The sequence below is a fragment of the Anguilla rostrata genome, chromosome 5 (genome assembly GCF_018555375.3).
Source record: "Anguilla rostrata isolate EN2019 chromosome 5, ASM1855537v3, whole genome shotgun sequence".
Classification (NCBI taxonomy): domain Eukaryota; kingdom Metazoa; phylum Chordata; class Actinopteri; order Anguilliformes; family Anguillidae; genus Anguilla; species Anguilla rostrata.
Genome location: NC_057937.1, coordinates 24,577,826 through 24,604,834, shown reverse-complemented (window position 1 = coordinate 24,604,834; position 27,009 = coordinate 24,577,826). Strand labels below are relative to the sequence as shown.

The following is a 27,009-nucleotide window of genomic DNA, read 5'->3' as shown; positions in this document are numbered from 1 at the left end:
AAGGCACCGCGTGTTTTCCTTTGGCTGGTGTGAGTCAAAACGGAGATGTTAGTTATTTTTCCTCTGTTCGTAAGAACGGGGCACAATTATAATTAAGAATGCACTGGTTCCGTTGCCACGGGTTAGATATGAAGGCGTTGCTTCATATCCCGCTTAAAACTGGCCTGAAACGGATCAGTAGCATTCTGGTTACTCTCCGTTCACAAACGGGGCTATGCTGTCATCAGAGATATATCTGATCTGTCGCCGGACTGTCAATATTCCAATGGGAGCATCAGAATATTCACAAATGCGCGGAACAACACATGACCACAGCAAGTAAGCGTAACAGTTACTAGGTTTTACCCTCGTGATGATCTGACTCCATATTGAATTATAATTTAAAATTTGGGTTTAACTATACGTGGAACTTGGGAGTGGTTACACTCGACTCTATCTTGTGCCATCATTCCTCAATATATGCTCCCGGGTTTAGCACTATTGTTAAATCTCAGTTCGGTGAAGAATCCAGAGGGTAGGAGGCTGACCACCATAATACATGCCTTGCTTGCATGGATAGTGCATCGATAGTTATGAGCCCAGGACGGTGCGTATCTATCGGGCTCCTTCAGGCGAATTTGACAAGAACCGGCGTACAACGCCCATGGGTCCTCTTAAGCCAAAACACCAGAACCAATACCACCAATCCCGTCAGCGGGCAGATCGTGGTCGCCTATCTAACTTGAAAACCCCACTAAAGACGTTCGCTGTACTAGACCCCTGATCAGTAGGTCCTAGTCATAATTGTCCCCCTGAGTATTTAATCGGAATTTCGGCTGAAAAGAAGATAAAAATGGATTAGAGTCATGAAGACCACGCAAGTTAAAAATAAGAAGAATTTATTGAACAGGCAGGTAGGTCATTAACTTCAAATTCACAATCAATTATACGGTTTAAAAAACATAAATACAGAGTAAAAAGTTCTTACCCAGCCTGTTTAACTACACACGAAATCACAGAGTCTGCGCCGTGTGGGAAGTCGATTGCGATCTTCCTTGTCTATCTACACACAGAGCACAGATTATGTGCAACGTGGGGAAGTCGTTTACGATCTTCCTTGTCTATCTACACACAGAACACAGAGTATGTGCAACGTGGGGAAGTCGTTTACGATCTTCCTCGATTGCTTTGTCTCCCTTCCTTTTAAGCCAAATCCTGTGTTTGGTCTAGGCGGCATTGCCATGAAAGGAGATGATTACCAGAGAGGACATTCCATTGTGGTAGTTTTTCCCTGAGTTTCTAAAACTATGTTTTTTCAAATTCTATTTGGTATGAAACATATTTCATTCAATTGCTTGAATTATCTTGCTCGAATTATCTTGAATACGTCTATACCAAACATATCAAGTGGATGTAATATTATGGTGCAGTTGTCATGAAAATACCCTTTTGTTTAACCATTTTACATGCAATCCATGTTATTATTACATAAGGCATAATATAATAATACAATGAAAACATGTGCATGGTTTGTACGGTTTTCTGGGGTTTGTAAATAGGATAAACAGATGGTTTAAAGTCCAGATCCAGAAAAGAAATAAAAAGTGTAATGGCAGAGGGGCCCACATAAGGGCACTGTGGTACTGTTAAGCGCAGTTGCCCCACCATCTTGCCAGAGGCCGGGTGATCTTAATGACCCCAACACACACCCCCACAACCATAGACAAAGAGACCAGTTCCCCTTATCTTAGTTGTGTCCAGATGGCAACATTCCAGAGGCCCAATGGCCTGCTCATCCCGAGGAAGTCCGAGTAACTTATTGTTTTAGCACACGGTTCTGGGTTCTTTGAAGTCCAGTGATGAGTCTCAGCCTGCAGGTTCATTCAAATGCCAGCCTTTTCTGGGTCCCAGTTTGACTTCCCTCTTACAATAGCTTCAAAAAAAACTACCAGCTATTCACGCACGATCGTTCACGCTCATCCATTGAATCGCCCCTCACCCCTCCCCCAGCACCAGAATACAAAATTCTTCAGCTGCCTTTAGCGAAACCAGAGCTGATAGTTTTTTTCTCTATGGCCCCGAGCCAAACTATCAGTAGGTGTGAATGTTCAGCTTCGCAGAGGGGTGTGATTTTATTCTTCTCCACGAAGGCGATTGGAGACTTCACCTCAATAGACTTAACTTATATTTTCAAAACCTACATTTTCAACTGTGAAAACAATATTTAAAAAATTCCATTCAATCTATGGATAAGCAAATGTATTTATTGATATCAAATTAATAAATAAGAAAATCAATATAAAACATTAGTAGGCTGAATGTTAATAGTAAACATAAAACATTAGTAATAACAAGCCCAAATCCGCAATAGCTGCGAGCGCGCATGCATCCACAGGAGGACACTTTTGTGGACCAACTGACCAACAAACTAAAGAGCTGCTGGTCGCCTCTATGCCGCGGAGTTTGTAAGCTTAGCTGCCTTTGCCATCACGTGATTTGACATTGCAAGTTTGGTCGATAGCACATTGCTCAAGATGCCGTCTCATCTTTATACGTGCATGCATGAATATGTGCTTTCGTTTCTAAGTAAGTGAAAAATTACGGTCAGCATAATCATGCTCTGCCATGCTTTGCTGAAGCATCTGAAGTTTTCTGTGTTCTCGGGTGAGGGAGGGATGAGCGTTGAATGTCCCATACAGTTCAGTGGTCTTACCCTTACCCTTAGATTGACATGTGAATGTCCCACTTGAGAATGGTTCACTTATGCCACGTGTGAATGGTTGATAGTTGATATCTCTCCAGGGAGAGATAAAATGTTCTATTTGTCCGGCACATAATATTATTATGTTATGTTACTCGCTTCAAAAATAATAAAAGTAATTTGCTTAGCCGTAATTTGTTACACTACAAAGTATGCCTTGTATTACTTTTAGTTATGCAGCAATCTCTCGCTCTTGCTTATACTTTTTTTCTACATTTTAATTATTTTTTTCTATTTAGTTTACTGTTTTTTTATTTTTTATTACTAGTTTACTCAACGGAATAACAGCAACACCACACGAACACATCACAAGACACTTCACATTTGAGAAATCATTTTTGATTGTAGGCTATGTCATAGTGACATTTATTGTTCTCTCAAGTAGCCTAAAGGTTAATACTATGTTTTAAAAAAATAATGTTATACATAATAGCAACTGCAAAGCCTAGCCTAACCGGACATTGTGTCACCACTCACGTGCAACTCACTCACAGGATGTGATGGATGTTTTTCCACAATGATTTTTTCCCCCCCAAAACCTTTACTCCCTGAAACGAATGTCCCCTCCTTCCTGGTCCCTCAAAAGCAAAATGTGTCACAACGTCACATTTTTACCTCACAGAAAATAGGATATGATACAGCTATAATTTTTTAGCATATTTTGAAAAGTAGCCTACATTCACTATCATCTGTAATTTGGCATATATATATATATATATATATATATATATCAACGAGCAAGGTATGCTTGATCAGCACTCACAGAAAGTCCACCGATAACAAGTGCACTAAATAAACGTAATTCGTCTGGGATAAATGCATAGGAAATTTGCCGAGGGAACCCATGGCGGAAGAAACGTCCGGGGTGGCCTACAAAAAGACGTCTTCACTGTAACACTCTATGAATAAACAAATTAACAGCCAAAACAAATAGTGCTTCAAATATATTTTTATCTTGTTATATTGTAGTCGTTTCTTTAGCTTAGATTTAGTTTTTGCAATATCCTACGCAACATTGTTGTTGTACGTGAACGTGTTGCATGCAGCCATTGTGCACAAGCATGATAATGCATAAAATTGAAAAAAACACATTTGGCATAGGCATAAACAAATGATCACAAAACGAATGCAATAGCCTATAAAAATATTTTTGAAGATCACATAAAACATTATATAATTTATTCTTCAAAATAAACATAAACAAATATTTCTAATAACAAAATAAATAAAACATTCGTACAAATAAAAATGCAACAGCGTGTCCACCGCGATGAAAAGTGAATCCTTGCGCCTCCTGGTGTGGTGAAGGAAAACTGACTCCTTAGTCTGAAGACGGCCGGAATTTAACAACACTGTTATAACACACACGGAGGTGAAATAAGGTGTTTTTAACATTTTCCAAAGTGACTTTGATATTCCTACAACGCTGGTACGTAAAGAACAAATATTTCGGAAAAGTCAGTGAATGCGGATGATGTAGCTTGCTAGTAACTAAATGAAAAAAAATCCTAAACTCCGAAATATCAACAAATGACCCGTCACGGCGCTTCTAGTGTTAAAACAAGGTCTGATGAAACAACTACAAATCCAATCATCCACCTTTGGCCCAAAGTGTTCTGGTACCATGTACACTTATGAACATAATGAAATGTATGCTTAAAATGTATATACTTTTGTCATAGATATTGGTGGTGCCCTCTAACTCTTAAAATGCTACACAAATGTTATTATTTTATAAATAGGTGGACAAGGGCATGACAAGGTGGATGATGGTATGATAGCTGACAGAACAGATTGTCAATGAAACATACAATTTCAAGACATTTGAAAGGTGTTTAATAAAATGTACTTTGTGATCTTCAATTGGCTTAGTATTTTAAAAGCACCTTTTGTCCTGTTATTCCATATTAGTGTTTGAAGGTGCCATTTTAATTACATTACATTACATTACAGGCATTTAGCAGATGCTCTTATCCAGAGCGACGTACAACAAGTGCATTAGTTCAAGGTGCAGAGGTGCAAAAGAAACACACTAGAGTGAAGTAAAGATCGTAGTGCCAGAAGTGACCACATAGATCAGGACTCCAACCCTGTAGGGTAACCTGTTCAACAAACAAACAAACAATCCTGCCAAGTACAAACTAGTACTGAAATCACATTTGCCTAATCAGAATCTGACAAAAACAATCCTGCAAAATAAGAACTAACGTGGTCGTATTAGCCTAACTAGGTACATTGAGCTAAACTATAGGCTAGGGAGGGGTGGGGAGAGGTGCAGCCTGAAGAGATGAGTCTTTAGTCTGCGTTTGAAGGTAGTCAGATTCTCTGCTGTTCTGACCGCCACGGGGAGGTCAGTCCACCAGCGAGGGGCCAGGACAGACAGCAGACGGGAGTGGGAAGTACAGATACGAAGAGGGGGAGGTGCCAAGCGTCCAGAGGTGGCAGAACGGAGAGGTCTGGCTGGTGTGTAGGGTCTGATTATCCTCTGGATGTATCCTGGTGCTGAGCCCTTAGCTGCCTGGTATGCAAGCACCAAGGTCTTAAATTTGATGCGAGCCATAACTGGCAGCCAGTGGAGGTCAGTGAGCAGGGGGGTGACATGGGAATGTCTGGGGAGGTTGTAGACCAGACGCGCTGCAGCATTCTGGATGAGCTGCAGGGGTCTGATGGCGGATGCTGGCAGACCAGCCAGCAGCGAGTTGCAGTAGTCCAGGCGGGACAGGACCATCGCTTGAACCAGGAGCTGGGTTGCGTAGATGGTGAGGAAGGGGCGGGTTCTCCGGATGTTGTACAGGAAGAACCTGAACGTTCGACTCACCGCCGTGTTGTTCTGGGAGAGGGACAGTCTGTTGTCCATCACCACTCCGAGGTTTTTTGCGGTGGGTGATGATGACATCACGGTGTCCCCTAGGGAAATGGAAAAGTCAAGGAGGTTAGAGGATGGAGCAGGGATGAAGATCATCTCTGTCTTACCTTGGTTTAGCTTAAGATGGTGGTTATCCATCCAGCTCTGGATGTCCCTCAGGCAAGCAGAGATGCGAGCGGAGACCTGTGAGTCAGAGGGGGGGAAGGAGAGAAAGAGTTGGGTGTCGTCGGCATAACAATGATAGGACAACCCATGGGCAGAGATTACAGGACCAAGAGATTGGGTGTACAGGGAGAATAGGAGGGGACCAAGGACTGAGCCCTGGGGAACTCCTGTGGCAAGGGGGCGAGGTGCCGATACTGCACCAGCCCAGGCGACTTGGAAGGAGCGACCGGAGAGGTAGGACTCGATCCAGTCTAGTGCTGTGCCACAGATCTCCATAGCTGCCAGGGAGGACGGGAGGATAGGGTGGTCGACTGTGTCGAAGGCAGCAGAAAGGTCTAGGAGGATCAGGACAGATGAATGGGAGGCTGCTTGTGCGGCGTGAAGCGACTCACTGACCGAGAGGAGTGCGGTCTCTGTCGAGTGGCCAGGTCTGAAGCCGGACTGGTGGGGGTCTAGGAGGTTGTTCAGTAAGAGAAAAGAGGAGAGTTCACAGCCCAGCCATTTTTCAACTGATCTGAGGTTAATTACTGTATTAGTAATAACAGGACCAAACTTTTACATACATTTTTGAATAAATAAACCATAAAATAATACATCCTGAAGTCTAATGGGATGAATTATTGCCCCCTCGATTGCTTTCCATGAAACAGATGATGTCTCATTCATCCACAGTCTAAGGGGACACATCTGGAAAGACAGATAATAAAACTTAAAATGAGGGCCCACCATTAATTTTGGAAAGTTGCAAATTCCTATACCGTATTCTGGGGTGCTTACCACCCCATATATATTAATGTATAATCCAGTAAACTTTTGCCCAAAAACCTACTGGAGATGGTAAAGGGATAATCATACTACAAAAATTCATTCAATTCAAGGTAAAACATTAATCTTTACTATTGAAATTCTCATTTGTAAAGTGGCTGGCATTACTGTCCATCTATTCAGATCATGCTCAATGGTCTTCAGTGCGTTCTCATTAATTAACTTTTACTATGCCATTGTAGAGGAAAACACCTCTACGAATTGTAGAATAGAAAGGATAAATAATTAAAACATGTCCGTTTTAATAATCCTCACAAGTGGGCACCAAGGAATGCAGGAGACACACGTATATTACCTCATGCAGTGATCAAATGGTTCAAAAATGTAATCAGTCTCATAATGAATCAAATCATGATTATGAATTTCAATACTAAATATTAAAACAATAGCCAAGTATATATGCGCAAGTTCTTTGAGGTGGTAGGCTCAAGCATTTATCCAAATAATGATCAGACCGATGGTTTAATAAAATAGAATTTGTTAAACAAACAACAAACATCAAAACTAAAATCATTAAAGTCAAAATAGAAAATGAAATGAAAGGGGGACTAGACTGTTCCGCATGTGTGTCTAGTTGTATGTGTTCACCTGCACACGTGGGGCAGGGAACAAAGGCTCCTCTGTTGGAGCGAACTTCTGATTCTGATTTTAGCATTTGCTGCTAAACCTGGCCTGGAAATCAGAGGAATGGCGTGAATAAAAGGCTACTGAAGTTAGCTACATGTAGCTCATTTCAGTGTACCTTTGAATTCTAAATATACAAGACCATATATCAAATGGGTATATGTTAGTGCATGAGAGATCAAATGCACAGATCCTTAAAAGGAAGGCAGACTGTAAGCTAATGTTAGCAATAGATATATGTTAGCTATATATATGCGGGCTAGGCGGCTGTAGCTACTTAACAAGAGACGTGATATAATCTAAACACAAGATCATACAATCAATAACACAATTCCTTGAAGACAAAGAACAAACAGAAGTTTCCTAAGCTAGTTGATGCCTGGATGTTTGTCAGTCTTACTGCGAGAGCGCAGATGGTTCCGTATGGTGCTGGCTTGTCCAAGGAAACTCTGACTTGGGCGTCTGCTCTGAATCTGTTGCGCTGTTAGTAGAAAAGCCGGTCCTCATCTTGGTTCGCTTTCATCATGGAGCTGGAAGTTACTTTGCTATCCGTTGTAGGAAAAAACATGAACTACACGCACTTAACTTGTAGCTATGTTGGAGAACGACAGCAAGTGTAAAGTTAGTAAACAAATTGATCCCTTGATGAATCCGTGTCTTTAGCTTATTTGCAGTATAGCTTACATGTTTACTTTGAGTTATAAATGCTGGTCGTGGCTATAACCCGAAAGAGCTGGCGCGTCTCTCCGCTTGTTTTACAAGCAGGCCTTAGCTTTCTTTTGGCCCCATGCTCTTAGAGTGCCTTGTGCATGTCTCTTCAGTTCAGCAGCAAAGAGCAGAAGGGACGTAATGTCCAACATATATAAAAGAATTTCATCAGCATATAAGGACACAGCATGTGATGTTTATTTAATTTGCATAGGTGTAAGTATTGAGTTCTGTAAAAAATTCTGAGCTAGTGGCTCAAGCTACAATATAAAAAGCATTGGTGACAATGGGCAGCCTTGACGTGTCTGTCTATGAATGGTAAAGGGAATGTAGAATGTAAACCATTTGTAATAACCATAGCAGATGGGTTGGGGTACATAACGCAAATCATATTTATCAAATTTTTCCAGTGCAATCCACAAATATTCCGGTTCTAGCCAGTCAAATGCTTTTTCTGCGTCCAATGGTAGAATTGCACATGGATCATCCAGCTCCTGTACCGGATATATAACGTGTACCAATCTCTGAATATTATTCGTTTTTCATCATAAAACCGGACTGATCTGAATGGAACAATTTATCCATATATTTTCCCAGGCACAGGGCAAGAACTTGTGCATATAGTTTAATATCAGAATGTATTAATGATATTGCATGACAATTTGAACACTCAGAATGATCCTTCCCTTTTTTAGGTAGTAAAGAGATTGAAGCAACATTTAAATGCGAATGTGCCTTTTTCAATCCCCAATCGTATAGCCGCTAGTAAAATTGGACCTAAGATATCTAAAAAAAAAAAAGGTAGCAGTAACTGGTGGTATGCCATATGGTCCCAGTGCTTTTCCCTTTTTAGATCCTTTCAAAGCAGAATTTAGCTCTTCTTGAGAGATAGGCTTTCATAACTCAACTGATTGAATATTGTACAGCCTTTTTGAGATCTAAAATTCCTTACACTTTTGCCTATCTATACAAAAATTAGACATATACAAGTCTTGAAAAAAGGACTGAAATGTTGAATTTATTTTTTCTGGTTCAGACACAAGACCTTTTGTTGGTGAGCGAATAACGTTAATGGAGGCACAGGATTCAGACTTCTTTAACTACAGGGCCAAAAGCTCACTCGGTTTACTACCATGGAAATAATCATTTCTGATTACCCGGTGCATAATATATTTGGCCTTCTTTGCAAATGATCATTGTGTTCCAAGCGGAGCTACTCGTAAATCACGTTACCCTACAATTGTGTGCTTTAATTTCTTGTTCAGTGCAGATGCAACATACAAAAACAAAAAGGAGTGGTCCAGAAGTGCAAAACATTTGCACCTCAGGGCTGTTCCTTTTTGTTTTTGTATGTTGCATCTGCACCTCAGGGCTGCTCATTTTTGTTTTTCGTGTTTTGCACTTCTGTACCACTCCTTTTTGTTTTTGTGTGTTGCATCTGCACCTCAGGGCTACTAGTTTTTGGAAAATTTGTGAAAATGTGGTCCTTTGTAAAGTTAAATTTGTAGTTCCAAAGTTAAAGTCAATAACAGTTAATTAACAAAGCCAAAATAGTTTCCTTTACAGCATGAAACATACGAGGTACAAGCTGGACATTTACAATTATAATAGTTTTTCAAGCACCTGCTTTGTACCTATATTCCAGAACAAAATGTACCAATAAGGTGCCTGCTAACCAAATGGCCATTTTTACCTTTTTGTACATGTCTGAGCTGCTTTAACAGATCAGAACACCCCTATTTGTGCTTACACATCTATGGCAAGTCTATCCCAAATCAACATTCTTGATTATTTCATTAAATAGTCATAGTAGCATTTTTTCATTTGCAAATAATTTTAGACTGCTGTATCACTGTATAACAGATGCCAGTCAGATGTCATGAGAGATGCCATCAATTTAATCTAGTCTTTCATTTTGTTACTCCTCTTTTAAGGTATTATTGTTGTTGTCATTATCATGATAATTTGTAAAGCATTTTAGACTGCTATGGCATGGTTTTAAAGATGGCATAACAGATGCCATCTGTTGTGTTTCAAAATAAAGAATGTTCATAAGTGGATAAAAAGCTGGAAACCAGATTTGTGGTTTTCTGTTTAGCAATGTTCTGAATAAGTACTATTGTAAACAATGTAAATAAACCCTTTTATAAACAAGCAGACAGTATTGATTGATTACTGTTTATATATCATTAGAATGTAGAAGCTGAACATTCATGTAACAATCACTACTAGTAATTGAGAGCAATTAAGTTCTTGAACACTGAATTAGTATATTTGAAAAAACATTCTTAAGGATGAAAGGAACAAACAAGATTACACAATAGAACTTATAGATTGATATTATACATGCAAATTGACACTTTTAATATATGACAGTTTTACTCGTACCAAACTGTTATATTTATATGATGACGTTAGTTTACTTTTTAACCACGTTTAGTTTTGTACTTTTTAAAAAAATGTGTGATTTGCGGTGTATTCAAAGCCATATCGTCGCGGGGTCATTTTTGGTTGCTCGTTTCTATTTTTGGTAGCCCAACAGAGACCAACACGCTATATCCTCTGTACTGAGAATATCCGGTCGTTCTCAGTACGCCATTTCAAGCTGTGTACATACGTCTACTGATGCCTCTGGACACATCTTCAGTGATGTTCCTGGAATCATCAGGTGTTTCAGGTCTTTCAACATCATACACCAGGTGACCCAGCCAGGGCTGATCAGACCCCAGCTTGTGTCCAGATGGCCAGCTACTTATGACTCCATGGCTCTCCTCTTTTGAGCCACAGCCATCTTGAAGCCCTCTCTGCCACATCGGTGGTACTGCAGATGGCTCTCCTCTTCCTTTCTCCCTCGATCCCCAAATTGCTGAAGACTCTGGCTAAAATGGGCTGCGAATCCCCTGCATCCAACCTACACTGGGAGACACCTCGCTCTCCATCCAGCCTGCTGACAGTTGCTGACCAGTCCTGCGTACTTGGAGAGCTTCCTTTCAACGGCCTCTTCCAAGCGATCTTCCCATGGGACTGTCAGCTCCAGCAGCACAGCTTGCTTGGTAGACTCAGACACAAGGACAATGTCTGGTCGCAGGGTGGTGCCTGCAATATGGTTGGGGAACTTCAGCTGCCGTTCAAGGTCCACCAACAGCTGCCAGTCCATTGCAGAGGTCAGGATGCCTGCAGATGTTCTTTTGGCGGGTTTTGGCTACTCCCCAGACAAAGGCGATGGCCTGCTTGGAGTGCCGGGACCACTTCGCCCACTCAACTCCTGCGCTGATGGCTTCAGCGATGGTCTTCAGGACCTGATCATGACTCCATCGGTAGCGTCCCTCTCTAAGTGCCTTTGTGCAGCAGCTGAGGATGTGCTCCAGGGTTCCTCGCTTGGAGCACAGTGGGCACGCTGACTCTGCAGTTACCAGAATATAACGACCTCCAACATGATGTTGGGAATTGCAAGTTAACTAAATGATGAAACAAATGGATAACTAAATCCTAATGCTACAACTGTGATCAAGAGTTGTGTATGCAAAAGGGTAATATTCCATTCAAAATCTGCAGACTTCTGTCACGGTTCGGGTAGGTAGGACCCAAACACAGAGTAAAAAAAAACACAAACTCAAAAATGGAAAATTAACAAGGACTTTACTTACACTACAGGGAACAAAAAAACCAGGCAAACCAAAAGGCCACGCAGGGCACTTCCAAAAAACACAAAAACAGAAAACTCAAAATTCAAAACACACACAGAGCAGAACACGGGCAGGACAGAAACCAGGTAGGAACGAACAGGCAGAAATACACAGGTGGAAACACAGTCAAAAACACAAACACAGGCAAGCAGATACATACAAGTCAGAAACAAACACAAGCAGGCAGAAACACACATATAACGCAAATGAAAGGCAGGCAGAAACACACATAAAACGCAAATGAAAGGCAGGCAGAAACAAAGTCAGAAACACAAGGAACCAGCACCCGAGTCAGGGAGACAAAGGACTTAAATAGACTCAAAACCAACAAGACACAGGAGGGCACAATTAACAATCAAACCAGGACAGGGTGGGAACGAGACACAATCAGAAACAATAATAAAATAATTGAAAGCAATAATACAATTAACAGGGGAATGAGCAGGACACAAAACAGAAGTGCCGCCATCTGGTGGCCCAACAAGGAAAAACAGACAGAAACACAGAACCATGACAACTTCTTCTCCTTAGGTGTTGTTAGCTGTAATGCCACCAGAGAGAGTGAGACAATGGCGAATCCTCATTTTTACATGGGATTTCGTCATTCCTGTTTTACAGTATTGGCTTACTGTAGATTTGAAATTTGCGTTAGGAGGCGTGGTTAACTGCATCACCTTTGTAAGAAGGCTTAAGGGTATTGTAGTTTTTGGAGTGTCTTTGTGTAGTCCATGGTACCAACATTAGCAAGCAACCTAATTCAGGCATCTTTGCTCACTTCGGTCGGTGGGTATGACCAGGGGTGGACAGTAACGAAGTACATTTACTTGAGTACAGTACTTAAGTACATTTTTCGAGTATCTGTACTTTATTTGAGTATTTATTTTTTTTGGAAACTTATGACTTTTACTCCACTACATTTGAAAGATAAATATTGTACTTTTGACTCCACTACATTTCTATGAATGTTGTCGTTACTCGTTACTTTGAAGCATAGCATTGAAGTCAGCAGTTGAATCTTTGTTTTTTTTCTTTTCTAAAATGCGATTGGCCGCACGCTGTGTTCCTCACAGGAGACAAACCAATCACAGTAGCCTACTCCTACTATGCTGTCGGTCAAGTTCAAAGTGCTTGCTTGTTGCACCAGTGATTGAACAGTTCAATTTGAACTTGGCGGCTGTAATGATGGTGACGGCAGAAGATAGGGATGATTCTTCGCCACCTTGGCCATATCTCAAGTCCATGTTTGAGATCTGTGAAATTCAAAAAGATTCATATTATTTTAAATGTTTGCTTTGCTTACCGTGCACAAACTACATCGCTGCATTCAAAAACTCGCCGTCCAAACTGAAAAAGCATGTCGAGCAGGGGTTAAATTGGGGGTGGACGCGGGTGGACGGCGTCCACCCACCTTTGGTAACTAAATAAATAATTTTGGCTGGCAGTTTTACAAATAACTATGACAATCCAGTCTATTGTTCGTATGCTCCAGTCCATGTGTTCCCTCTAGCCAGTTACTCGCTCAACCAATCAAAAATCAGAAGAAAAACAAAACTCAGGAGGAACAGTCATTTACATAGACAGGCACAGAAAGCAAAATATCGTTGATTGTCTTGATTGTTTGGAAGCGGACACAGTAGGTAATTTCATTAACATGTAATTTCATCTATGCAACATTTTAAAGAGAGATGAGTAAACAGCCCCCACGAACGCCGGCTATTATTAACGGCAACTTAGACTGCTTGAGCAAAATCAGCAGGTTGCTGGTCAACAGCTAAGCTAGGATTGAATATTTCCCACATACATATCGTTTACAGCGGCGACAGGTGAAAATTGGTGGGGCGCAAAACTTTCCTTTAAACTAATCATTAGTCATTTTTCCTTTATTATCAAGCGTGCCAACGATCGGACTAATCAAATGGCAAGTAGCCTAACACACAGCGTCTTCATACCGTGTTAGGTGGATTAAATCGTAAAATCAATTTATCCGTTAAAAATCAGTTTTAATCACCAAGTAGTCTACACTTAACAAACAAGATACACCAGTCTGTTATCTACCATGTTAGCTTTCAGAATAACCAGCAACAACAAAACCTACACTTCAGTTTTGTTTACTAATCTACGCATTGCAGATATTTGCCATGAATTTGAGTGAAAGAAGAAAGAAGTACGTGTATCCACAAATAATGTTGATTAAAAATGTGCACAATTTCGTACTGCAAATGAAAATAAATGTAGGCTATAAGGCCTAGGCTACTCGCTAAAACTGCCTATTTGGGGAGAGCTGGCTATATGATAGTATTGCTATTGAGTAGCCTATTTTGTGCATTAATTGCATTGATACTCAAGAATAATCAGGGGAAGATTCCGCCACTGCTTAGTGATTAAAACGGATTTTTCTAAATCGCATTTCTCATTTAATCTCCCTAACACAATGCAAAGAAGTTGTGTGTCCCTTTCCAATTGCTTCAGATCATTTTCATGCTTGTTAATCACTGAAAATTAATTAAAACAGTTTGAGATCAATGATTAGTTTAAAGGAAAGTTTTGCGCATCACCAATTTTCAGCTCAACAGTTGCCGCTGGTTTTATTTTGTTTCAATTCAACAGTTTAAGAAAGATGGATAAAGGAGGAAGAAAGGGAGGACAAAAGAGGAGGATGACCAATTATTTTTGTGGGTAAAAAAATTCTTAGCATTAATGACACTCAGTAAACTTTAAATATTTTTTGTAAAAGCTTGCATCAATAGTATACATTCTTTTTAAAACATTGTTTTCCTTAATTACAACTATATGCCCAATACATTAAAGATACAACTATTTTGAGCTGAGACATTCATTGGTTTGTACCTTTTTTCACCCACCTCCCAGCGGATCTCAGGGTCCACCCACCTCCCAAATCCCAATTTAACCCCTGATGTCAAGGTATGTAAACGTTAGCTAACGGTAGCCCGTTTGCTAATTATGAAGTTGTCTGAGCTTGGTCAAATGAAATTTTATGGAATTTGAGCGAAGGGTCATATAACTGTTTCACATTTGAGGCAATGCTAGCTATCATGTGTTGCTATCTAATAACAGTAAAATGCATCTGTAAATGAGCTTCTGTAAATGCATCGTAGAAACAATACAACAATGCGTTGGCATTAAAAAGAAAATGTACTTTTGAATACTTAAGTATTTTTAAAAGCAAGTACTCCAGTACTTTAACTCAAGTAAAAATTTGACTGAACAACTTTCACTTGTAGTGGAGTAATATTTGACCAGGGGTATCTATACTTTGACTCAAGTAATGTGATTGTGTACTTTGTCCACCACTGGGTATGACAGCATTCTCCGGGTGCTGGTGGCCGATGTCTTCAAACCGTGCTTGAGAAATTCCTCTGCCTCTTCCACAGAAGGAAATTACAGTTGCTCACCCCTGTGCGACACCCACAAGATAGCTGGGTAAATGAGAAAAGATGACATGCCATTCGCCTGCGAGTCCTTCTGAATGGTTGCAAAGGCCTGTCTTCCCTGCAAAATATCTGCGCTGTCATTAGCATAAAACCTCAAGCTTCTCTCGTCCTGGATGGGAAGACCCTTCCTTGCTTCTCTGGCTCCATGTAAAATGGTCTGCCGATCATGATATCTCAGAACCTTAAAACTGTGTTCAGGGGTGTCTGAATTTTTTGCGCTAGAGTTGTAAATCCATTACATTACATTACAGGCATTTAGCAGACGCTCTTATCCAGAGCGACTTACACAACTTTTTTACATAGCACTTTACATTGTATCCATTTATACAGCTGGATATATACTGAAGCAATGCAGGTTACAACGGCAGTGTCCTTACTCGGGAATCGAACCTGCGACCTTTCGGTTACAAGCCCAGTTCCTTACCCACTGCGCCACACTCCGTCCATATGAGCATGTTCAATTTCAATGTCCTATGCACTAAGGAAGCCATCGAGGAAGCATTTTTTGTAAGAAGCAGATCGGGTTGTCACCTTTAACATGGTTTCGATGGATGATGGTTTCATGCACTTACCAGTGTCAAGAGATCTGAAGCAAGGTTTTGAGCGAAGGGTCATCCAACTGTTTCACATTTCAGGCATTTCACACTAGATCCTTCAGTCATTCAGAACTACCGCCCGGTATCTCTCCTCCCTTTCCTATCCAAAACACTTGAACGTGCCGCATCTAACCAACTCTCTGCTTTCTTCTCTCACAACAACCTGCTTGATCCCCACCAGTCTGGCTTCAGGCCTGGCCACTCGACCGAGACTGCACTTCTCTCGGTCAGTGAGTCACTCCATGCCGCACGAGCAGCCTCCCTCTCCTCTGTCCTGATTCTTAGCGACAGGGATCTGCGGCACAGTCCTTGACTGGATTGAGTCTTACCTCTCTGACCGTTCCTTCCAGGTCGCCTGGGCGGGTAAGGTATCACCACCCTGTCCCCTCGCCACCGGAGTTCCCCAGGGCTCAGTCCTCGGTCCCCTTCTCTTCTCCTTGTACACCAGATCCCTTGGCCCTGTAATATCTGCCCATGGCTTGTCCTATCACTCTTATGCCAACGACACGCAACTCTTTCTCTCCTTCTCCCCATCGGACACACAGGTCCCTGCCCGCATCTCCGCTTGCCTGAGGGACATACAGAGCTGGATGGACAATCACCACCTGAAGCTCAACCTGGGAAAGATGGAGCTAATCTTTATTCCTGCTCTATCCTCTCCCCTCCTCGACTTTTCCATTTCCCTAGGGGACACCTTAGTGACATCATCACCTTGTGCCAAGAATCTCGGAGTGGTGATGGACAACAGGCTGTCCCTCTCCAAGAACATCGCAGCAGTAAGCCGGGCATGCAGAGTTTTCCTATATAACATCCGCAGAATCCGCCCCTTTCTCACCACCTACTCAACCCAGCTCCTGGTCCAAGCAATGGTTCTATCCCACCTGGACTACTGCAACTCTCTTCTGGCTGGACTACCGGCATCTGCCACCAGACCCCTGCAACTCATTCAGAATGCTGCGGCTCGTCTGGTCTTCAACCTCCCCAGACACTCCCACGTCACTCCCCTGCTCACTACCCTCCACTGGCTGCCTGTTATAGCTCGCATCAAATACCAGGCAGTCAAGGGATCAGCCCCAGCATACCTCCACAAGATATTCAAACCCAACATGCCAGCCAGATCCCTCCGTTCTGCTACCTCAGGACGCCTAGCACCTCCCCCTCTTCGCACCTGCACTTCCAGAACACGTCTCCTGTCTGTTCTGGCCCCACGATGGTGGAATGACCTGCCTGTGGAGGTCAGAACAGCTGAGACACTGACCCATTTCAAACGACGACTGAAGACTCACCTCTTCAGGCTGCACCTCTCCCCATCCCTCCCTACCCCCCTGTAAATGACTGTAAGCTTAGGGTTGTAACTAGGCAGCTGTTTCGTAGGTGACTTAGGTGCATTAACTGTCTTAACTACTGCTTGTATTTTTTCCATAGATTGCGTTGTTGCCGTTCTCGTTGTGTTAGTGTTAATCAGTTTAACCTTCAGGGTCCAAGTTGAACTATGCGGTTGTTCCCTGCACTTGGACCGGTACTTCTCTCTAGGGGTTTCGTCATACTTGTTCCTGGTTATGGTTATACACTTTGTTGTACGTCGCTCTGGATAAGAGCGTCTGCCAAATGCCTATAATGTAATGTAATGTAATGTTTTTCTAATGCTCTGACATTGCAACTACACGTATTAAACAGAACAGCCAAGAGTGGAAACAAATGAACTTCATATGTGAGCATCACAGAAAATGGAAAATGGCTTAAATTAAGCAAGTCACTTGTACCATTTGTACCGTAGATTAGTTTATATTCATAATTTGGGTAAAAATAAAGTGTCATAAATGCAATTACTGTGGCTAGTGGTTTTCCAGTGTCGCTAGCCACTCAGAATTCCCACCAGCCTAAATCCCTCTCCCTCCCCTGCCCACCCCCCCCCCCCCCACCTCCACCTCCACCTCCAAAAAAAGTTAATAAATATATTGGAGAATGTAACTCCATGCACTTGTGTTACGACCCCAGTCATAAGTTTGTGTTTACATTTGTCACTGTTGAACCTACAATGAAGGTTATGTTTAACAAAACATGCACTTCAAGATCGTTTAACTTACAAAATCTGTGCATTCAGGTCTTTGCCACAAATATTCTCCATGTGTCAGTGAGAACGAAGAGAACATGTATTCTCCAAGCGAAATTTTATGTTCATCTAGCACATATCAGGACACAGTAAATTTGAGTATTTTCCAATTGACAACTATAGCCCATGGAGATACTATTACCCAACGCCATGCATAATACATTTACAATAAAATAATATTCCACCATCAGAAAAATGTTGGCAATGTTCTAGCTTCATGGTAAACTGGTGCATCAAACATAACACATAACTGAGCCACCTATGAATGCTTATACTAAAGTATGTGAAATGCCCGCATTAGAGAATTAGAATTAGAAACCTCTTGAAAGACACTAAATTTCAATGTTAGTGGTATGAATTATAATAAAGCAGGCCACTGTGCTGCCCAGGGTATGCTAACACTGCCCCTATACTTACAGTTATTTAGCCCCTAATACAGATATGCTGATCATTAGCAAAGGCTAAAAGTCGTCTCTTATGATCAAAGTAAGTACAATATTGAAAATATGACTGCGTAAATACTTGAAATGTTACAAGCAATAATGCATACGTCTTCACCATGTTCATATGAATGCTCACTTTCCTCCCCCTCTTCTGACCCACTCCCCAAATTCATGTTAGCATTGTGAGGTTTTGCTTTAGCCATGCTGATGAATTAGAAAATCTTCTAAGACTTGGAGCCTCCAATTCTGGGGCTTCAGTCTAATTTCTTCAGACTGGGAGCTTCTAAAAAATGTACGTATATGTTTCCACCTTCTGTCATAGGCCCTGTCTTCTAATTGGCCACTTGGCTCATGAATATGTTAACCCATTTGCGCACATGCAAAATCTGGCCAATCCTTGCCCATTTAGGGGGTGCTCTATTTAAGCTTTATATCTCCAGATGTGATCAGACACAGAGACTTGAAAAATGGCTTAAATGAAGCAAGACATTTGTACCATTTACAATCCAAACTTAGATTAGTTTATATTCATAATTTAGGAAGAAATAAAGTACAACAAATGCAATTGTCTAGGCAAAAAATCAAAAATGAACTCACTGTTGCACCATTTTCAAGTGGGAATTATAAGCTTTCAGTCATTGCAGTGGCCTAAAATATCCAGGGGTCCTGAAACATATCCAGAATCTCTCCAAAAATGAATAAAATTATATCCATTATAAAGCATATACATGTGCCCCTTATGAAGGTTTAAGATGAAATATTGATATCAGATTTAAAAATAATGCAAAAACATTATCACACAATGTGGTACAGTACCTAATCATTGACTCTCATATGTTTTTCTGTAGGCTACAGTATTTGATGTTTTCTTGTATGGGGATGGGACGACATTGAAACAATATTCAACCATCCACCACATTTTGGCAATGTTCCAGTTCAGGTCACATCCGGTGCATTAAACACAAACACTACTTAGCTACCAATGACCGCTTACATTACGTTATATCCTCATTATAAAATACCACTAACCTAGACACTCAATTTCAAAAAGAACATATAAAACCAAAATATTTTCAGCAGTAACACTTACATTTTGACAATTAAATCTTATCTGTGTTCAGTAGATAGAGACAGAGAATCAATGCTGTTGTTCCCCAGTTCTAACTTAGTCCAGAAAACAGTATATCAGCTCGGTCTATCAGGAAACATATGCCTTAGCCATGCTCAGAATTTCTCAAGAATAATATTTTCCAAGAAATTATAAAAGTCATGGATAGAATGTGCAGTGTATTTTACTGCTACCACAGACTGAATGTGTAATGCAGCTATAATGAGACAAAACTTTTGGTTATGCCGAGCTATAAAACGCTATTCCAAAAGTAAAGTTTAACGTATTATATATTGTTAGAAAGCTTATTCTGTCACCTATTGGATAGACTCATTGTCGATCGCGCTTGATAGTACTACAAGGGACGACAACACTGTAAACAACCTGTTATGCACAGCTATTTTGGAATGTACCCAGGCGTCACAAATGAGCATATTTAACATATGGATTGTCGAAGGCAATATATGACCACTCAGTCTTGAAAGGGACATCTCTACGCGTAAAAAGCAATGATATGGTTTTTATTCCATGTTCAGTCACAGATTGACAGTAGAATGACATGGTATAATTTTCAAAAAATTCCTCGTTTTTTTCTGTGTTCAGTGAGCAGCGCTGTTCACAGCTGTACGGGCATACCTTTGGCTATTGTTGGCTTCATCTTGTTGCTACGACATAATACAAATTTTTAGTTGTAAAAGAATGTTTTCATGTGTGCCCAGATAGACACTATTGTCCAGTGTGTCATGCGTTGGGGGTGTAGTTACAGATGAGACTGCAGGGAGAGGGTGCTTGGTAAATGGACGATCAGTGTGACAATGGTGGCACTTAGAAACTCCGTCTTCGTCATAGCTGTCCTGAGTCTACTAATAAAGCTAGAAAACAGAGTTTGTGTTTTCAACTCATAGTTTGGTTGCAGGAGCACAGACTGTCTGAATTGAGCAATCGAGGCACGTCGGCGTGCCGACCACTAGAGGCATTGCGCGAAGGGGTTAATATGCCTGTTGCTTTGTACACTGTAGAGACCTTGCGCATTGTTGTATATGCATATGCAGCTGCATGTACTAATCAAAAATGTATGTGTACAATACTGCTGTGAAAGCTAGAACACGTTGTACAGATGGAATAACTAGCTTAATTACTGTAATGTGCAATTTTATAACACTGTTATAAAAGCCACAAGCAGTTGCAACTGCCAGGACATGGGATAAGTCACACAACGTTTTTATGGGAATCAAAATAACCCTTACCAACACCAATTGGATTGGACAATCCAGAACCCAGGATGTGTCATTGGGTGAACAAATGACCAGGACTAGGTCTGTTCACATGTCATAAAAGGCCCCCACAAGCACCCCTGGGTCAGACAGGAACCTTTCTAAACCAATACCTACATTCTGGACTTACTGTAAAGAAGGCATTATTCAATCACCATTCATTAGATACACCTAGTACCAGCTAGAGCCTGTTTTTGCCTCAAGAACAGCCTGAATTATTTGTGACATGGATTGAACCAGGTCCTGGGGGTGTTTCACGAAGTTGGCTCTGAAAATCTGAGCGTGCTATAATAAGCCTGACTTGAATTAGCCGGGTTACATACCCTGGATCAGTTCTGTTTTGCAAAGCTAGACTGCAGCTCAAGAGTAAAAGCTAATTCAAGCCTGATTAAAGCCAGGCTTAGGCAATGAAGTTACGTGCACGTTCATGGACTATTTAAACAGTAAGTGTCGACTGAAACATTCAGTAATTCAGAGTAAATTGGCAGAATAGCATGCAGTGTCAGTTACAGCGGGGGAGCAAGAGCTCAATATGGAGTTTTAAAGAGATAACAAATCTATAAGTACAAAAAGGCAACATCACAGTAATTAACAAAGCCATAGACGCAGCCTGGGAATCGATTGCCAAGTGCATAAATGTGTAAGTTAGTCCTATTGTACAATCAGTGTTATGTGCTTTGCATCTCTTGAATTTAAAAAAATTGTGTTTTAGTAGTATTTTTTGTTGTGTATTTAGGAGCAATCCCAGTGGGACAAAAAGGCCCGGAACGCAGATAAAAATGAAGCTGAAAATTTTGCTAAGCTAGGCGATTTGGCCACTATGTTGGTGAAGTGGCAGTCTGAGGTACAGATCATCTATTGAAATGGTGAAATGATGACCATATAGCCAAACGTATAGGCCTTATGCATGCACAAGCTAAAGGTCAGTGTGTAGGCTATTTGGTTATTCTGACAGTGCATGTACAGTAGAAACCCATTTGCCTACCTGTAAATTCATGACGTCACCATATTTTCAATTAATATTATCACCCTCAAGAGGTCCTGGGGGTGAACATATCTGGACATAGGTGCAGTCCATTGCACTAATAACATATGACTATGTAATGTAATGTAATGTAACATATGGGAAGCCTAATATGAAAAACATGTATATGAAAAAAACAATACATTTTATTTCCCAGACACGAAAGCAATATAAAATACTATATTAAATAGGGTACCTGCAATTCTCTACCAACATTCCTTGGAAACATCCCCAATGGTTTATAAAAAGGTGCTGCTTGCCAAAAATCGTAACCCAATGCACACCAATGGATTGAAAGTGATACATTTTGTTTGCTACATTGGCCTGAAAATTGCAAATGTAGATTATTCCCTGCCTGGAAAATATGTAGTGTTTATGGAGCTCATCTGGATAACTGAGTAGATCTATCTAGGAAAACCCTCCATGATCAAAACGCTCTCCTTACTTCTTGTGCCCTCTCATCTACTGGGCTGTCAACGGAAACACCATTGAAAGAGAGACAGTCAAAACACATTCGTTTTTATACACTTGAAACACAACATGGCCAAAAGTACGTGGAGACCCCTTCTAATTAGTGGGTTTGGCTACTTCAGCCGAACATTATTGGCATAACAGCTGAATAAAATCAAGCATACAGCCTGGCACTATCATAAGATGCCACCTTTCCAACAAGTTAGTTTGTCAAATTTGTACCCTGCTGAAGCTGCTCCGGTCAGCTGTAAGTGCTGTTAGACACAAGCTCACAGAACAGTACACCGATTGCATCTGAAAGTAATGTCAGCACTAGAACTGTTTGTCGGTAGCTTCATGAAATTAGTTTCCATGGCCAAGCAGCCGCACGCAAGCCTAAGATTACCATGCGCAATGCCAAGTGCACAGTGGGGTGCTAAAATTTGGGCACACCTGGTCAAAATGCCTTTTACAATTAATATATAAGTGAAGAGAAGCTAACCTGATCTCTAAGTGGTACGAAGTTAAACATGACACATTTCATCTTTCTTTTAAATCAAGATTACTTTTTATTTTAATTTTTTTACAGTTTCAAAAAAATAAAAAAAAAGTAAAAAGGCCCTGTGCAAAAGTTTGAGAACCTTGTTCGTTTTTGTAACTCCTCCTCGGGCGACTATAACAGCTTGCAAACACTTCCTGTAGCCAGCTAAGAGTCCTTCGATTCTTGCTTTTGGAATTTTTCTCCATTCCTCCTGGCAGAACACTTCTAGCTCAGAAATATTCTTCGGTCTCCTTGCATGCACGGCATGTTTAAGATCTCTCAACAGATTTTCAATAATATTTAAGTCTGGGGACAGTGGTGGCTATTCCGAAATCTTCATTCGTCTTTCCTGGTGGTACTTCATTGTTGATTTTGAGGTATGCTTTGGATATTTGTCTTGCTGGAATACCCAACCTCTCTTCAACTTCAATGTCTGGACTGACTTTCGAGCATTAGCCTCTAGAATTTCTTGATATTTGGTGGAATCCATTCTTCCTTCCACCCGCACAATATCTCCTGTGCCCGCAGCTGCCACACAACCCAGAACTACCGCCCGGTATCTCTCCTCCCTTTCCTATCCAAAACACTCGAACGTGCTGCATCTAACCAGCTCTCTGCTTTCTTCTCTGAGAACAACCTGCTTGATCCCCACCAGTCTGGCTTCAGGCCTGGCCACTCGACTGAGACTGCACTCCTCTCGGTCAGTGAGTCACTCCATGCCGCACGAGCAGCCTCCCTCTCCTCTGTCCTGATTCTTCTAGACCTCTCCGCTGCATTTGACACTGTGGACCACTCTACCCTCCTGTCCTCCCTGGCAGCATCAGGGATCCGCGGCACAGTCCTTGACTGGATTGAGTCCTACATCTCTGACCGCTCCTTCCAGGTTGCCTGGGCGGGTAAGGTATCACCACCCCGTCCCCTCACCACCGGAGTTCCCCAGGGCTCAGTCCTTGGTCCCCTTCTCTTCTCCATGTACACCAGATCCCTTGGCCCTGTAATATCTGCCCATGGCTTGTCCTATCATTCCTATGCTGACGACACGCAACTCTTTCTCTCCTTCTCCCCATCGGACACACAGGTCCCCGCCCGCATCTCCGCTTGCCTGAGGGACATACAGAGCTGGATGGACAATCACCACCTGAAGCTCAACCCGGGAAAGACGGAGCTAATCTTTATTCCTGCTCTATCCTCTCCCCTCCTCGACTTTTCCATTTCCTTAGGGGACACCGTAGTGACATCATCACCCTGCGCCAAGAATCTCGGAGTGATGATGGACAACAGGCTGTCCCTCTCCAACAACATTGCAGCAGTAACCCGGGCATGCAGATTTTTCCTATACAACATCCGCAGAATCCGCCCCTTTCTCACCACCTACTCAACCCAGCTCTGGTCTGGTCTTCAACCTCCCCAGACACTCCCACGTAACTCCCCTGCTCACTACCCTCCACTGGCTGCCTGTTATAGCTCGCATCAAATTCAAAACATTGGTTCTAGCATACCAGGCAGTCAAGGGATCAGCCCCAGCATACCTTCACAAGATTTTCAAACCCTACATGCCAGCCAGATCCCTCCGTTCTGCTACCTCAGGACGCCTAGCACCTCCCCCTCTTCGCACCTGCACTTCCAGAACACGTCTCCTGTCTGTTCTGGCCCCACAATGGTGGAATGACCTCCCTGTGGAGGTCAGAACAGCTGAGACTGTGACCCATTTCAAACGACGACTGAAGACCCACCTCTTCAGGCTGCACCTCTCCCCATCCCTCCCTTCCCCCCCTGTAAATGACTAAACTTAGGGGTGTAACTAGGCAGCTGTTTAATAGGTGACTTTGTTGATGCGCCAGTCTTAACGACTACTTGTATTTTTTATTTATTTTTATTTTTCCATAGATTGCGTTGTTGCCGCTCTCGTTGTTAGTGTTAATCAGTTTAACCACCAGGGTCCAAGTTGAACTATGCGGTTGTTCCCTGTACTTGGACCGGTACTTCTCTCTAGGGGTTTCGTCATACTTGTTCCTGGTTATGGTTATACACTTTGTTGTACGTCACTCTGGATAAGAGCGTCTGCCAAATGCCTGTAATGTAATGTAACCCCAAAGCATAATGGATCCACCTCCATGCTTAACAGTTGTTCTTCTCCACAAATGCTTCACCCTTTTTTCTCCAAACATACCTTCTTTGGTTGTGGCTAAAAAGTTCCATTTTAGTTTCATCAGTCCAAAGCACATTCTTCCAAAAGGCTTCAGGCTTCTCAGGGTTTTCTTTTGCATACTTCAGACGCTTAATCTTGTGTTGAGGTCATAGGAAAGGCTTCTCTCTGGAAACTCTTCCATGTAGGTCTTTGCTGTTTAAAGTATGTTGTATTGTTGTTCTATGAACAACTAGACCTGTGTGTGCTACTTTTGTTTGCAGTTCTTTGCAGTGATGTGTGGGTTGCGCTGAGTATTTCACACCAGGTTTCAGGCCATTCTATCTGAAATTTTCTTGGTCTTCCAGACCTTGCCTTGACTTCAACTGCTCCATCTATCTTCCATTTTCTGGTAATGTTTCTAACAGTAGAAATAGGTAGTTTGAAATGTTGAGAGTGTTTTTTTTATAGCCTTCTCCTTGTTGGTGAAAGTGAACTATCTTGATTCTGACATCCTTGGACAACTGTTTAGAGAAACCCATGGTTTTTAACACCAGACAGAACAGCCACCGCAGTCGATACATTAGAAGTAGAGCCTGACCGATGCCAGATTTTTGGGGCCGATGCCGATCCTGATTTTGGAGAGTCGTAGCCCACCGATTACCGATGTTTTGACCGATATTTTGTCAAAAAGTGCAACATTTTCAAATCAATTTGAAAAACTTATATTTTATTAAAGTTTCTATATTTAAGAACATTTAACTTATAAACAAACAAATAAAAATAGAAATAAACACACAAAGAACTTTTTAGATAAAAAAAAGTAAACAATGATATTAAATTAAATATATATATTAACACCATCTTTAAGTGTGTGAAATCAAAATAACTCCACACCTTGCTTTTACTCCTTTCTTTTCCAGCCATCTATAAAAAAATAATTTTAAAAAGTCAGTTTTACAGTTTCAAACATGTATTTTTATGAATATTATTATTATTGTTGTTGGTGTTATTAATTTGTTATTATTTCTTAGTATCTATTCTCAGTAAATTAATTATATTTTCTTATTTTATTCCTACTGCGTGATCTCAAAGAGCAAGACTATCTAGCGAGCTTCCCTGTCCGTAAGAATTCGGTGGTGAAAATAACTACAATGCGCTCTGACGCGTGACAAGATGACACACTCGCTCGCAATAACGCATTAGCTATTGACACAGCCTCATTATTTCTTATTATATATTCTCAGTAAGTTAAATGAATTATATTTTATTATTTTATTTCTACTACATGATCTCAAAGAGTAAGACATTATCTAGCGGAGCCAAAGAGTGAATCAAGTGTAACGAGTAGATGAAATTAAATTGACTGGATGAAATACGTGAAAAAAACTACAATGTGCTTTCGTGCAGGTTACCCGCGCTAACTGTTGGTTGATTCACTTCTCCAACAGCAATCCTTCTCTCATGTTATCACGACAAAGCTAGATAACATGGCTTAAAATGATCCATGTTATAAGTGTTTTATCTGCGTTTTTACTGTCTGGTTAGCTTGCTACGATGACGCGTGACTAGATGACACACTCGCTTGCAATAACGCGTTGGCTATTGACACAGCATCATATAGTAGCTAATATCATTATCTCAGATAAAAAACAAATGTGTGATGCATTCAGTCACCATTTTATTTTGGCTGGTTATTTATTTGAGAGTACAGCGATGTCCTCTGGAAATGTAGATCCTACGCTGCTTATGTGCTCACTGCCACTTCATAAAGGCTTGCTAGCCAGCTAGCTTGCTAAAGTGAACCAAATATGTTAGCTAGCTCGCTCGCTTGATAATGAGGATTGATAAACATAGTGGTCGTATAAACGCATTTAATTAAAAAACTTTCACTAAATATACATACCTTTATTGCGGCAATCGAATCTGTGCAGACAAGTCTTGCAGTGGAGAATATACGAGTGACAAACGTCTTATTAGAGAAGTAGCGCGTCAGCTGCTGCAGTTCACACTTGTATTAGAGCTCCCTCTACTGGATAATTCTAGTAAATAGCAACTACAACATTCAAACAGACAAGTACAGATAAATAATCATTGTTTTTTTGTTTATTATACTTTTTTTTTTTTTACTTTTGTTTAAAATATCGGGACACATCGGCGGCATAACTGCCGATCCCGATGTCGTCAAAAAAGTCAAATAATGGCCGATATATCGGTCGGGCTCTAATTAGAAGGCATGGAGTTACTTCAGAATAAACAGTTCAGCCCT

At 41.2% G+C, this 27,009-nt stretch overlaps 2 protein-coding genes across 14 annotated transcripts in view; one reads left to right on the top strand and one right to left on the bottom strand.

Moving 5' to 3' along the window:
* chid1 (chitinase domain containing 1) overlaps positions 1-27,009 on the top strand; it is a 352,093-nt gene that overhangs the window by 220,013 nt on the left and 105,071 nt on the right. Inside the window, exons 13-14 of one of the 13 annotated variants that reach the window (XR_010330348.1) lie at positions 14,222-14,290; positions 14,483-14,536. The exons of 10 other annotated variants lie outside the window; for them this stretch is intronic. Coding sequence is in view for 1 of the 3 variants with exons in the window: in XM_064337943.1 (XP_064194013.1) it covers positions 14,222-14,286; positions 14,483-14,529 (112 nt within the window). In the remaining 2 variants the exon portion in view is untranslated. The remainder of the gene's footprint in view (positions 1-14,221; positions 14,291-14,482; positions 14,537-27,009) is intronic. 2 more of the 13 variants (XM_064337943.1, XR_010330349.1) reach the window with 2 other exon arrangements.
* LOC135256013 (uncharacterized) lies at positions 3,282-11,085 on the bottom strand. The gene is made up of 4 exons (XM_064337887.1): positions 10,904-11,085; positions 6,168-6,285; positions 5,311-5,789; positions 3,282-3,318 (listed from the first exon to the last, which is right to left on the bottom strand). The coding sequence occupies exons 1-4, from the start codon at positions 11,083-11,085 to the stop codon at positions 3,282-3,284; spliced, it is 816 nt and encodes a 271-aa protein (XP_064193957.1).

What these genes read in the sequence shown, in the direction of transcription:
- LOC135256013 (XM_064337887.1), bottom strand. Translation starts at nt 11,085, where the DNA reads ATGGACTGGCAGCTGTTGGTGGACCTTGAACGGCAGCTGAAGTTCCCC. An exon ending in CAGAGACCGCACTCCTCTCG is followed by an intron (nt 5,790 to 6,167) that starts GTCAGTGAGTCG and finishes TCTGACTCACAG; the next exon opens with GTCTCCGCTCGCATCTCTGC. An exon ending in CTGCTCACTGACCTCCACTG is followed by an intron (nt 3,319 to 5,310) that starts GCTGCCAGTTAT and finishes TTTGCTTTTGAG; the next exon opens with GGACCAGGAAGGAGGGGACA.